Source organism: Cololabis saira, chromosome 1 (assembly GCF_033807715.1).
Source record: "Cololabis saira isolate AMF1-May2022 chromosome 1, fColSai1.1, whole genome shotgun sequence".
Classification (NCBI taxonomy): Eukaryota; Metazoa; Chordata; class Actinopteri; order Beloniformes; family Belonidae; genus Cololabis; species Cololabis saira.
This window is the reverse complement of record NC_084587.1, coordinates 56810633-56825699: the sequence shown is the minus strand read 5'-3', so window position 1 is coordinate 56825699 and position 15067 is coordinate 56810633. Positions and strand designations below refer to the sequence as shown.

General features: G+C 43.6%; 1 protein-coding gene across 5 annotated transcripts in view; it reads right to left on the bottom strand.

Moving 5' to 3' along the window:
* LOC133449087 (glycine receptor subunit beta-like) overlaps positions 1–15067 on the bottom strand; it is a 131168-nt gene that overhangs the window by 90819 nt on the left and 25282 nt on the right. For 3 of the 5 annotated variants that reach the window (XM_061728222.1, XM_061728229.1, XM_061728237.1), the window contains exon 3: positions 7436–7542. The exons of 1 other annotated variant lie outside the window; for it this stretch is intronic. In XM_061728222.1, the coding sequence (XP_061584206.1) occupies positions 7436–7542 (107 nt within the window). Of the gene's footprint in view, positions 1–7042; positions 7085–7435; positions 7543–15067 lie in introns of those variants that run through there. One more of the 5 variants, XM_061728249.1, reaches the window with a different exon arrangement.

Sequence of the window (15067 nt, the reverse complement as noted above, 5' to 3'; positions counted from 1 at the left end):
TATCACAAGAGAGTAATTATTATAAAATCATATTATTGGCTGATTTAATGAGGTTTAATGAATTCAACACCCATAAAACTTGTGATAGGCCTACATAACACTGATTGTTTTATGGGTGTTGAATTCATTAAACCACAGTAAATCAGCCCATATATATGATTTTTAAATCAGCCCATATATATGATTTTTTGATAATTACTGTTTTGTGATATATAGTCTAGATGACCATGAACACATCACAAGTGGTTTGACCAAAATCAGTGTTATGTATCACAAGTTTTATGGGTGTTGAATGTCGAATATCTAATATCCAATATCAAACCAATTCAACCGCGGTTCACGGCGGGTGCATTTTAAAACAGTCAACAGAGGGATATGCATTTCCATTACGCACACGCGCGCGCACAAATATATACAAAGGCACACGCACTTTGATCCTACTTTTAGTGGAGGCAGCGCTGTCCTCTTATTAGTCCATCCTGTGTCAGTACAGCGGGAGGCGGTGTCGTGTCAAAAAGTGATTGCCTGCCAGAATCTGATTTGTGGCCGCGGGAGCGCGCACAGCAGCCCGTTGAGCGATAGCGCTAAAACGTCAGATTTTCAGATTATGAAGCTCAAGAATGAGATCAAGTCATATTTAGGCAGAAACAACTTTTCATTAACTGTATTTGGCCTTCAATAATTTTTTGGCAGGTGAAAATGCCTATTTTGTGTTGTAATGGTCCTTTAAAAGAGTAAAAAGCAATCCTGTGAGCTCTAGTGTTTATATTATGAAGCTCAAAAATGAGATCAAATCATATTTAGGTAGAAACAACCTTTCATTAACTGTATTTGGCCTTCAATCAGTTTTTGGCAGGTAAAAAGACCCATTTTCAGGGGAGAAATCAGATTCTGGCAGGAAATCACTTTTTGGCATGACAGTCCATTTTCCATCTTAGGGGGGGACCGGGGTGTTGGTCATTTTCTTCGCCAAGAACTCACGGGCCACAGCATATTCAGATTCAACCACATAAATTCCAGCTAATTCCAATAGAGGGGTTACCTTTGATGGGTATTTTTCTGCGGCGGAAATTATTCTGGGCCTCTGGATCCAGAGCAGCCAGTGCGCCTATGAGCTGCTGCTGCGGCGCAGGAGAGATGGATGCGCGTTTTGGAGAGCGCAGCAGCTGCGCTCTCCAAAACGCGCATCCATCTCTCCTTGCACAGCATCGATGACACTGTAAAATAACCTCTTGAACTCGGTCTTTTCGTCTATGTCACTCTGTGCTTGCCCAATGGTTTCTTCAACTGCAAATTCACGGAGGTTCTTGTTAACTGTGCGTCTTCTCTTGCTTGGACCGGGGCCGGTCACTGGCACAGCCTCGCTGGCCGTGACTGGAGGAGCGCAGAGATCGCATAGCGCAGCAAATTCATTTTCTGTGCGCAGTGTCTTCACACAGTCAGAAGTGCTATTCACAGGTGTCACTGCAGTGAACAAGTCCATATCTTCGCCAGCGAAAACTAGACCGCAGATTCATTCATTCATTCGAATTGCGCGGTAACGGTTATTAACGTAGGCTATACGTCAAGTACGTAATCTGACGTTTTGGCCGTCGCAGTGTAAATTTCACAATCAAACATAAACACACCATTCTTATATTATATTTTTAATATTTTAGTGATAAAGAGAGCAACATTAGTATTTTTAACTAAAAAATAGCCTAATAAAATAAAGATTAAACACCCGTCGCTATGGGCGGGCCCGGCCCGCTATGGCCCGCCCATAGCGACGGGTGTGTCTCTAGGGAGCATACATTGGCAAGCAGAATCGATGGTAGTGGGGCTCTGTGGGGGTTCGCTCTGAGCTTAGCCCGGGCTCCTCCTCACTTATCCCGCTTCTGCTTCCTCTCACGCCGCCTCCGCCTGCTTCTGATACGAGCAGTTGTAAGCGTTGTTACCGCTGGCGTGTGGGCGCTTTGAGAACATAGCAGACCAAGGGATCCCAGTTGTTGTAAAATATCCCGACTTAAACCAACTGACATGCCCTCCAAACGGAGGCGCTGTAAGGTCTGACTATTATAACTTATGCTCTGTGTTGGTGCAGCGTTATTTACCCTATTTACTTGTTTATTTGCTTCAACTTCGTGAGCCAGGGCACCCGCAGCCAACACAGGCGCCGCCATGTGTCTCTCTCTCAAGAACTATTAGCTCACAGCTCTGGTGACGTCTGAGGGGACACAGATAGCGCTTTTACCCTAGTATCTACTCAGCGCGACTCGACTCACCACGCTTCGTCTCAACTCGACTCGCCTTGCCCTTGTTTCTTTTTAGACACCCAGATGAGAACTAGGTGGGATTGGAGCGAAGCTGCTGGGACGTATTTGATTGTGTGATCTAAACGGAGAAGACAACAACACTAAAGATGTAGAACCTGGAGGAGATGATAAATGTGCTGCTTGGTCTGACTCGTGTTCGATATCAAGTTAAAAAATGAGAGTGAAAAAAGCTTCAAGCGGCAACACTTTTTTTTTTGTTTGTTTGTCTTGGCGCTATGAAGTGACAGAGATCCTGGTAGATCTGGTCGTTCCTTATCGCTTATCTAGATCCCTTTTTAATTCTCTCCTCAGCACCAGGTTTATGAACATCTGCACCTCAGAGTTGGATCACCAAACAGACTTTTGCGCTCCCATTGCCTGTCGAATAAAATGAAGAAGAAGCCGCGAGTCGCTCTTTCGCTGATTTCTGCCTCCTGACTCTGGTCTGACGGCCCCACCCGACCAATCGGTGGCCTGTAGTGTGATGACGTCAGATGCAGCCGACTCAGCCGCTTAGAACCTCAGCAGAATAGATACAGGTAAAAGTATCTACTCGGCACACCTCCACCCGCCTCCACCCCTAGTGGAGAAGCGCCAAACAGGGGCGTGGCGAGTTGAGTCGCGCCTAGTAGGTACTAGTGGAAAAGCGCCAATATTCACTCGCTTCTTGTTATTTTGTACTAATGGGTTATCGGGTTTTCTCCTTTTTGATCATGAAATAAATATTTTTTTATTCATTACAACAAAATATGGCTATTATGTCTCATTATCCAAAGTGTGCCCACACCTTTCAAGAAAAAAAAGGGGGGTAGAAGAATTTTTAATAATAAGGTTAAGATGTGTTATTGCTTTGTTGGTTTATACTCTTGAAAAACTTTTATGCTTTTAACACTCATAATGCATGTTTCTGCATAAATCTTTTTATTCATATAACAGCATGCACACTTTTTGTTAATTACAGTGGGATCCACTTATCAGATGGTAAGTCGATTTTGGACCCACTTCTTGACATGAATACTGATTACTTGCATGTCATCTTTCTAACCATTAATGTCTCTTTTCTGAGTTTGTTACCAGAGGCAATGTTCAGCTGAGAATACAGTGTTAGATGTTATTGTGCAACCTTTCCGGCTTTTTGAGCATTGAGACAGCAATGGTTGTATGGAGTTTGATCTTTACAAGCTGGTTAAGACCCCTCAGGACATTCTGTGGCCTGAGTGGATGCTTGAGTGGAGGCTACTTAGGTGACTCCCAGTTTTTCGCTGTCTCATCTGAGGAAAACTTTTTGTTGTCTGGATCCAGCACATTGGTCTGTGAAAAATTGAGCTCTGGATGTACTTTTCATTGCACATACTCCTCGGTTCCTTCCTTTCATCTCCAAATCATCAGTGGACCGTTTTTTGTTTGGTTTATTTTTGATCGTCCTGATTTGGCATATTGCCCCAGACAATAAACCAAGGAGTGGGTTTCTTCTTTTTTTTTAACCTTGTCTGCACACATATTAATGGTTGATACCATGCTGGTAAAAACCTAAGGCATATATTCAATTCAATTCAATTCAATTTCATTTTATTGTCCCCCAGAGGGGAAATTCGCTTTACAGAGGGGAATAAAACCAAGAAACATAAAACATAAAAGGCACAAAAAACACAGAGCACATTCACACAGCTAGGACACAGCATACAAAGTACACACAAATACCCTGGGGGTGGGGGTGGGGGGTGACTGAGGATGTAGTGTGGAGAGTGGGGAGTGGAGTTCACAGCTGTTCATTTATTGAGTTTTAAATTAAGTTGGGTGATGGCGTGAGTTATAAAATAATTTTTCAGTCTGTTAGATTTGGTCCTGGGCAATCTGAATCTCCTGCCAGAGGGTAAGAGTTCAAACTAGGCATGGAGAGGATGGTCAGGACACTGTAGGATGTCCTGAGCCTTGGATGTTACCCTCCTGCCAAAGACAGTAGGCAAATCAGGGAGGGCAACACCAATGATTTTGCTGGCAACTTTAACAATATGCTCTTTTTATCTCCCAGTGAGAGGCTACCAAACCAGGAGATAATGGCGAACGTCAGGACAGCTTCAATCACAGAGTGGTAGAACATGATCATTAATTTGTTGCACACTCCGAACCGGTTAAGCATCCAGAGAAAGTGCAAGCGCTGTTGTGATTTTTTATACACAATATCTGTGTTCTCATTAAAAGACAACTTGTTGTCGATGACCACACCCAAGTACTTAAAAGTTGTGACTCGCTCCACACTCTCCCCCTTAATTACTGTTAAGGGTTGTGGGTTTGGGTTCCTCCTAAAATCTATGCACATGTCCTTGGTCTTTATCACATTTAAGTTTAAAAAAGAATCATCACACCAGTGGATAAAATCGTCCACCACTAGTGCAGAAACTGTGCCCTCCTCCTGCAGCAGACTCACTATGACTGTGTCATCAGCAAATTTAAGGACATGTCTGTTCAGGTGGGAGCTTCTGCAGTCATTGGTGTACAGGATGTATAAAATAGGTGAGAGGACACAGCCTTGTGGAGAACTAGTGGAGGAGAGGAGGATGTCGGACAGAGCACCATTCACTCTGTTTGTTAAAAAATCTAAAATCCAGCCAACAATACTGGGGCACAGATTAAAATTTGATAGCAATTTGGAGGCTAAAATGTGGGGCTGGATTGTATTAAAAGCAGAGGTGAAGTCTAAGAACAATAGATGTGCATGAGTGGCTGGGCCTTCAAGGTGTTTAAAAACAAAGTTTAAAAGGGTAAGAACTGCATCATCCACCCCTTTTTTCCTCCTATAGGCGAATTGTAGGAGGTCTAGGAAGTCCTCCACAGCCTCTACCAGCTCTTCTTTGATTATTTTTTCAAAGACTTTCATAACCAAAGAAGTTAAGGCTATGGGTCTGTAGTCGTTGACAGATTTTGGGGATTTAATTTTGGCCACAGGTACGACTATCAACCACAAACGAAACATGAAACCGACACGGAGCCGACTAAAACACGAGCAGCAATCGACCCAAATCTCGAGATCTAATCACAGTCTAAGCTAAGTGTGTGTGTGTGTGTGTGTGTGTGTGTGTGTGTGTGTGTGTGTGTGTGTGTGTGTGTGTGTGTGTGTGTGTGTGTGTGTGTGTGTGTGTGTATATATATATATCTGTTTGGCTATGTGTATGTATATGTGTGGCGATGTGTGTGTATGTATGCTGTATGAATATATGTATATGTGTGTGTGTGTACGTGTGTGTGTGTGTGTGTGTGTGTGTGTGTGTGTGTGTGTGTGTGTGTGTGTGTGTGTGTGTGTGTGTGTGTGTGTGTGTGTGTGTGTGTGTGTGTGTGTGTGTGTGTATATATATATATATAGTTGGTTTCTTCTTGGTCGTGGCTCTTGCTGATACCCTGTCAGATTTTAGGACCACTCAGTGAACAATATGCTACTGGGACTGGGACACTCTGAGCCGAGGAAGACCCGTGGGAAGTGGACACGGGGACTGGAAGCAGAGAGACGTGACGAGTGCGCGCATGGGACGGAGGAGGGCGTGGGTGGGACTTAAAATGAAGGCATCTGATTGGTTCTTTCCCCCCTGCCAATCCTCTGGTCCTCTGACCAATCCGTTTCATTCGGACCGGAAAAAAACAGATTGGTCAGAGTTTTTACAGGATTAAAGCTGTCAGAGAGGTCGGATTTTTTTCTTTCCTTTTTCTGAACACATTATTCACTGGCTACTCTCAGGATGGAAGGACCATTTCACCCAGTATAACAATAAATGTTTTTGAATACGATCACAGACTATACCTTTAAGTAAAGACAATGAAGGGAAAAAGTACTAAGTTTTAGTAATACATTTTTGTTTGGCTTGTGTTTGACTTATGCAAAATGCTAAATCTTGCTTGTATCGCAATATGGGCTGCCATTACTGGTATGCCCATAATAATAACAATAATGAACAGCTCGATTTCAATAAGGTCCTTGCACTCAAGTGCTTGGGCCATAAAAATACATCCAAAAGATCCGCCCAAATGAAAAACTGCTAAACGCATGTTTCAGGCAACAGAAATCAAAGGAAGGAAGAACCATCATGAAAAGATGGGCCCAAACACAGCATGTGGCTAAGTATTTAGAAGTAATTCCAGTGGCTGGAAAAGGCTGGTCTGATTGGCAGCAACAAGACATTAATCATTGCAGCAGGCTATGAGCACAAGAGTGATAGTAGGGTCTACCACACCAGACCCCAGGTACAAACTGTGTAAAGATGAGGAGCACTTCTGCATCTAGTAAACTTCTCTGCTCATCAGAATTAGTTAGAAGATCCAGCTCTTTGCAGGACTCAGCACTGAGTAAGCTGCATACACTTATGACAGGATGATCACATGATGGTGTCTTTTAGATGTAGTTTCTTGTATAAAGGGACTGTTGGGTTGGGCATAGAATAAATAAAAAGTAAAAAAATTCTAGCACTGGCATGGCACCTGTGTCCAACTGGACTCACAGCAGTCTATCATGCTATCAATGCTGGACCCTCCTATGTGATTTCTTGCTTGTGTTGTTCTCTCAGATGTAAGTCGTTTTGAACAAAAGCGTCTGCTAAATGACAGTAGTAGTAGTAGTAGATGCCCCAAGAAAAAGCAACGCATAATAGCAGAATATGCATGCAGGTAGGGCATGCATGGAAGGGTGGTGGAGAATTAAAAAGCTAAGATAACATGGAAATTCCAAATCCAGATTAATACATTGGTAATGACTAACCAACCTGCGCCAGCGGGATCGACCTTCCATGGACAACCTGGAAGACCCTCAACAGACTGAGTGGAGCAGGGGAGATGCAAAGCACTCGTGAAAATATGGAGCTACTGAGATTGCAACGGGCTCAAAAAGAAGAAGACTAACCAACCGGACATTGTAGTGATTGACAAACTTCAGATCAATTCAATTCAATAATAGTTTCAACTCTATTTTGAGTTTGTTACATACATGAAATTCTATATTTGGTTGTATTTTCTAAATATGATGCATCTGGCTGGTTTGTGCTTGTGTCTCTAAAACAGTTCAAATGTGTTAAGATGTGTTACGGAACTTTAGAAAATTTTCTAACTTCTAGAAATATTGTTTATTTGTGCATCATATGTGTGTATTGCAGCATTACCTTGAAAGTTGGGCCTTATTCTTGGGTCATAACTGACCATCAAACGATTCAAAATGTTGGAGGTAGAGTTAGCTGGAACCTGGGCCAAATCTTCAGGGGACAATTGTCTGTAAAACAGAAAAAATAATGACAAATAATTAATGTAATTAAAATAGAAAAAAGATTTGAATATAAATCTAATTCTGAGCCGACACACAGTCAGAGTTCAGAGGACCAGCAGAGGCCAGAGGCGGAAGCAGCAGCGGGATCACCAGAGGGGGGGAGGCAGGCAGGCGGAAGCAGCAGCGGGATGACCAGAGAGAGGGGGGGGGGGGCGTCAGCAGCACACAGCAGACATCCACGTAGGCAGGTGGAAGCAGCACCGGGATCACCGGGGTTGGGGGGGGGGCCAGCACAAGAAACTACAGGAGCGATGGACAAAACGATAGCTATGAGACATTTATAAAAATGGAAATGGAGAAGAGAGGAAGGGAAAGGGAGAGGAGAAGAAGGGTGAGAGGCACCGCCCTGCGGATCATGTCGGTGCCCCCCTACAGCATAGGCCTATAGCAGCATATCTACCACCAAGCTATATTTGAGACTAACTATTATAGTCTTGGGGCGGCAGTAGCTCAGGTGGCAGAGCGGGTCGTCCAATGATCGGAAGGTCGGCGGTTCGAATCCCGCTCTGTCCCAGTTTGCTGTCGTAGTGTCCTTGGGCAAGACACTTTACCCACCTTGCCCCGTATGAATGTGCTTGAATGTGTATGAATGTTGGTGGTGGTCGGAGGGGCCGTTAGGCGCGATATGGCAGCCACCCTTCCGTCAGTCTGCCCCAGGGCAACTGTGGCTACAAAACATAGCTTACCACCACCGGAGAGAATATGAATGAATAATGATTTCTGTAAAGCGCTCTGGGTGCCTAGAAGGGCACTATATAAATCCAAGTCATTATTATTATTATTATTATTATTATTATCTTGTTCTATAGCTGCAACTATGACTACTGACTCTAACACACTAGCGTTTACACTACCTAGAGATTTACCAACACCAGCTAGAGGTTTACTAAACACTAACTATAGGCTTTACTAAACAGAAAGGTTTTAAGTTTAGTTTTAAAGGTGGAGGTGGTGTCAGCCTCCTTAACCCAGATTGGAAGTTGGTTCCAAAGTAATGGTGCCTGATAGCAGAACGCCCGCCCTCCAAATCTACAATTAGATACTCTAGGAACTACGAGTAAACCTGCGCTCTGAGAGCGGAGAGCTCTGCCAGGAACATAAGGCACTAGTAAATAGTAGTAGTACTAAGTAGTCTTGTAAATACTGCGGAGCTGAGCCGTTTTGGGCTTTATACGCAAGTAATACGATTTTTAATTGGATTCTGAATTTTACAGGTAGCCAATGGAGCGACGCTAACACTGGAGAGACCTGGTCTCTCCTGTTGATTCCTGTCAGCACTCGTGCTGCTGCATTTTGGAGCCTATTCAGCAAATTACTTGGACATCCTGCTAATAACACATTACAGTAATCTAGTCTAGAAGATACAAACGCATGAACTAGTTTTTCTGCATCCCTCTGCGAGAGGATTTTCCTAATCTTTGCAATATTACGGAGATGGAAAAAGGCTATTTTACAAACCTGATTAACATATTGTTTAAACGCCAAATCCTGATCAAAAACAACACCAAGGTTTCTCACAGTTGCACTGGAAGCCATCACAGCACCATCTAATCCCTTCCTAAAATGCTCTGGACCAAGAATGATAACCTCTGTTTTATCTGAATTTAGAAGCAAGAAATTTCTGGACATCCAGTCCTTGATGTCCCTAAGACATGCCTGAAGTTTAACTAACGGTTCTGTTTCATCCGGCTTCATAGACAAATAGAACTGTGTATCATCAGCATAACAATGAAAATGTAAACCGTGATTCTGGATTATACTTCCCAATGGCTGCATGTATAAACTGAACAAGACTGGCCCTAGCACTGAACCCTGCGGAACACCATAACAGACCCTTGACTGTTCTGAAGAAACCTCATGTACATGAACAAACTGGAACCTGTCAGATAGATATGATTTAAACCAACGTAGAGCTGTCCCTTTAATCCCAACAACATGCTCTAACCTGTGCAGTAAAATGCTGATCTACAGTGTCAAAAGCAGCACTGAGGTCCAGTAGAACCAATATGGACACTAATTCCTTATCTGAGGTCCAGTAGAACCAGTATGGACACTAATTCCTTATCTGAGGTCCAGTAGAACCAGTATGGACACTAATCCCTTATCTGAGGCCATAAGGAGGTCATTCGTGACTCGAACCAGTGCCGTCTCTTTGCTATGATGCATTCTAAACCCTGACTGAAAAACTTCAAACAGATCATTTCTATACAAGTAGTCACATAACTGGCTTGAAACTGCCTTTTCCAGAATTTTAGACACAAATGGAAGGTTGGAAATTGGCCTATAGTTAGCTAAGGTGTCTGGGTCAAGAGAAGGTTTTTTTAAGTAAAGGTTTAATTACTGCAACTTTGAAAACCTGTGGTACATATCCTAAGCTTAGGGATAGGTTGATTTGGTCCAGTATTGTCGCACCAATAAGAGAAAAAACATTTTTGAATAGTCGAGTCGGGATGGGGTCTAACATACATGTGGTAGACTTAGCTCTATTGACGAGTGAGGTCAGCTCAGGGAGGTCTATAGGATCAAAACAGTCTAGAGTCAAGTCAGAGCCTAAGGAAGTCACTAAAGCTGAAGAAACGCCCACAACCGGCTGGTTGATTTCTTCTCTAATTCTCGTGATTTTACTGTTAAAGAAGCTCATAAAGTCTTCACTACTTAGAGCTGCAGGAATACACGGCTCCACAGAGCTGTGACTCTTTGTCAGCCTGGCTACAGTGCTGAACAGAAAACGTGGGTTACTTTTGTTATCCACTATCAACGTTGAATAATAAGCTGTTCTGGCTTTGCGAACGGCTTGTTTATATACTATTAGAATATCCTTCCATTCACGATACGAGTCTACAGACTTACAAGAGTGCCACTTCCTTTCCATTTTACGCACGTTTTGTTTCAACATGTGAATATCTGAATTATACCAGGGAGTTAAGCTCCTGTGGCTAGAAACCCTCCTTTTCAAAGGAGCAACTTCATCTAAAGCTGAGTGCAACAGATCAGCAGTGTTACTAGCAAGGAAATCAACATCAACATCAGAGGTAGAACCCAGGTCACTGGCCTCTATTGCTTCAGTAGAGGCTTCACTATTTTCCACTGTCGCAAGATGAGCAATGGCCTCCTTAAATTTAGCAATAGCTTCATCAGACAAACATCTGCTAAAATAATAACTCCTGCCCTGCACTTCAACATCGACAACATTAAATTCAAACGTTATTAAATAATGGTCGGATAAAAGGGAGTTTACAGGTGACACCAACAGATCACCAGTTTCAACACCGTAGGTGAGAACGAGATCGAGAGTATGATTAAAACAATGCGTCGGTTTATCCACTTTTTGTGAGATACCCATTGATTCTAGAAGAGAATTGAAAGCTAATTTAAGATTATCGCTTTCAACATTTATATGAATATTAAAATCATCCACTATGATGAATTTATCTGTACTGATCAATAATCCAGAAAGGAAATCTGCAGGGGGCCGGTACACTACCACTAACACAACTGGCTTCTCTGATTTCCAGCTCGGAAATTTCAGACTAAGCGTGAGGCTTTCAAATGTATTATAATTGGACTTAGGTTAAATTTTTGTTTGGAGACTGGAGTTATAAATTGCTGCGACTCCTCCGCCTCGGCCCGTGCTTCTAGGAATGTGATGATTAAAATAGCCGGGCGAACTTTTGAACTTTTGGAGGGCGGGGAACTGCAACCACTTCTATTTTGCTAGGCACCTGGTTAGAGTTGCCAATTACATCATGTAATCCTATAGTTTTAGAGTCGCCAATTACATAATGCAATCCTACAGGGCATCATGTCCTGGGGCAACATGTACAAAACGTGCGGCGCACTAAAAACGTGCGTACACGACTTTTTCTATGCTCACAGTCAGATGTTCAAACAGTGATTTGAACGTGGAAAGTTGCAATCCTTCAGTCACACATCAAGTCTGGCATTCGCACTTTTCTGAGGTTTTGTCCATTGGCGACACTCACTGGTGATGCAGGGAAGTGCAGAATATGAGGAAACGTGACGTCAACAATAAGTTCACGACCACATGAAGGACATGACAGTCCCCACATCACCAGATAAGTTACACAAGAGTGGAGCTGCAACAATCTCACAATCAACCACATGATCTGAACAAACAACTAAAGGAGCTCAACGATGGAACCCGCAAATCCTGATGGAGCTTTGGCTCCGTTAGAGGAACCTGCTGATGCAGGATCACACCGACCTGCTGGTCCAGGACTAAGACTGGACCATCAGCTGGTTTAGTCTGGATCTGCTGGTCCAGGACTAAGACTGGACCATCAGCTGGTTTAGTCTGGATCTGCTGGTCCAGGACTAAGACTGGACCATCAGCTGGTTTAGTCTGGACCTGCTGGTCCAGGACTAAGACTGGACCATCAGCTGGTTTAGTCTGGACCTGCTGGTCCAGGAATAAGACTGGACCATCAGCTGGTTTAGTCTGGATCTGCTGGTCCAGGACTAAGACTGGACCATCAGCTGGTTTAGTCTGGACCTGCTGGTCCAGGACTAAGACTGGACCATCAGCTGGTTTAGGTACCAAGAGGATCTTCTGGATCTCTGCCCTGAACTGGACCAGCTGCTCCGGTTCAGACCAACATGATCTTTCAGCTGGAGCTGCTACAGGCCAGACATTTCTGTCACCATGACGACCGTATGGTACGCCTACTCGAGATAAAATCCAGATCCTAAAACATCCCATAACTGTGTCTGAACAGAAAAAACATTAAAATACATTTTGCAGCGAAAAAAATAAAACTAATATGTCACTGAAAGGTTTGTTCGTACAAACTGATATGACTCAGCAATGAATTAATAAAGTTTTTATTGAATGTTTAGGCAACTTTCAGAGTCTGATATCGAGTCGACTGCAGGGGATCTTCATTTCTCACGTTTGCACCTCAATAATCCCGTTGGCACAACTTGTCTTTTCTGCAGCAGAGGAATCAGATTGTGATGTTTCATGTTTTTTTTAACTTCTTTTTATTTCTTTTAACAAGTTCGGACATACAGTGCAGTCATATAGCCAAAGATACAGCAAAGGTGCCAGCATGAAGTAGTCTGTGGGTTTCTGCATCCGTTCATTGTCCATGTGTCACATAATCCCTGAGGATGAGTAGTCCATAGGCAGAGGGGTATGAGTACACATCTACTACAGTGTACAATTAAGAGAGAAAACCACATATAAAAAAAAATTAAAAATCAAGAATACCACAACAAAAGAAAGTCACTTCTCACATATAGCAGATCACATCAGTTGAGGAAATGTGAAATAATTGGCGACCATTTCATCGAGAAGACATCCATCTTTAAATGTAGCCTTGCTGTTACGTTTTCCATGTAAAAAACCTCCTTAACCTTCTCCCTCCATTGGGTTACTTGCGGGGGGCTGGGGCTTCAGCCAGGAGACCGTGATCATCTTCTTAGCAGAAACAAGAAGGACTCTCAATAACAATCTCTGATTATCATCTAGATCTTCTGGTAATATTTCTAATATAAAATAGGATGGCTCTAAAGGTAGTTCTATATCTAGACATTTCTTAATTTCATCTTGTACGTTTTGCCAGAATCCTAATAGTTTTGGGCAATCAAATAGAAGGTGGGTATGATCTCCTACTAACCCACAGCCCCTCCAACACTGATCTGAAATGCGAGCAAATTTTGACGTGATAAGAGGGGTCCTAAAGAATCTCATCTTAATTTTCCACTCAAATTCCCTCCACATGGGGCTATTTGTCGTTTTATGTCCCTCCCTGCATGATGTTTCCCAATTTTCATCTGAAATTATGGTGTTCATTTCTAATTCCCATTTTTCCTTGATGTCCAAGCTGTTATCTGTTAGTTCTTCCTGTAGTATTTTATATAAGTGTGATATTATCTTTTTCTTAATTTTCCCCTTAATTGTTTGCATAAAAAACTGTTCTATATTGGATGGCAAAGTACTTATTGTATCCCATTCTTTATGTTTCTGTAAATAGTGCCTTAGTTGAAGGTATTGTAGCGACCCTGCAGTAATGTTCCTGTATAATGTTGTCATGTTCAGATGTTCTGTTGAATGTTAGGCCTGTGGGTAAAGAGCAGGTAGGGGCGGGGTAAGCACGGGAGTTGTGAGTGTGCTGGTGGCGGTTGGTCTGAGCTCGCTGGGATCAGCACGGCTGTTGAGCGGCAGTTGAGTGAGTTCAGCAGGGTTTTTGTTGTTTTGGCGTGGTTACGGCCAACAGTAACCCATTCTGTAACAGGTAATAAACTGTTAAACTGGCTAAACTTCGCTCGTCCTTCCGACACGTCCTGGCGGACGCTACAGTATTTAAAAAAGTCATGGGTTGGAAGATTGTGTTTGCGTTGTAGCTGTTCAAAAGACATCTGGGGCCTCATGTACTAAGAGTGCGTGGATTTCAACGTGAATCCGTGCGTGGAATTAACAAGACCGCAAAAATTCATATGTACAAAGCTGTGCGTTCGCCCAAATCCACGCAGGTTTCTCTGTACATCCCAATCAGCGTGGATTTGAGCGCACATGCTGGAGCGCAACACTCCGCCTTGTCTCCTCCCTCAAATATATGTTTGTATGTGGTAGTCTTAAAGGGCTCACGGAACACCACCCGCTTCATGTGTCTAACCGTTTTTCCCCACTCAGCGACACATCTGTTGAGAAACAGACCCTGGTGATTGGAGACTCTATTGTGAGACATGTGAAGCCGACTCCAGAGACCTTAGTTAGGTGTATCCCGGGGGCCAGAGCGGGCGACATAGAAGCAAATTTGAAGCTACTGGCAAAGGGTAATCGTAAATATGGTAAAGTTATCATCAATGTCGGAGCTAATGACTCCCGTCTTCGCCAGTCGGAAGTAACCAGAATGAATATTGTCTCGGTGTGTAACTTCGCCAAGACCATGTCGGACTCTGTAGGTTTTTCTGGCCCCCTCCCCAATCTGACCAGCGATGACATGTTTAGTCGCATGCTCTCGCTCCGCCGCTGGTTGTCTCAGTGGTGTTCAGAAAACGACGTGGACTTTATTGACAACTGGGAGACATTCTGGGGAAAGCCCGGTCTGATTAGAAGGGACGGCATTCATCCCACCCGGGATGGTGCAGCTCTTATGTCTAGAAATCTGGCCAATGTTATTAGACACTCCCCCTGACAATGCAGGGTCCAGGCCAGGATGCAGAGCTGTAGTTTAACAGGGCTGGAGGCGAGGCTTAGCCAGTTAGAGGTCCGGTTTGGCCAACCAGACCATAGTCCGATAGAATCCTCTGCGGACCGGCCCGTAGCAGCTGAGCGTAACCGCTCCCCTGCAGCTCCCCGGCAGCCGGCCAGGCAGGGCAGCTGGGTGACGGTTCGGAGGAAGGGTAGTCTTAAAGGGCTCACAGAACACCACCACCCGCTTCATGTGTCTAACCGTTTTTCCCCACTCAGCGACACATCTGTTGCTTCTCAAGGACCAACGCCTGC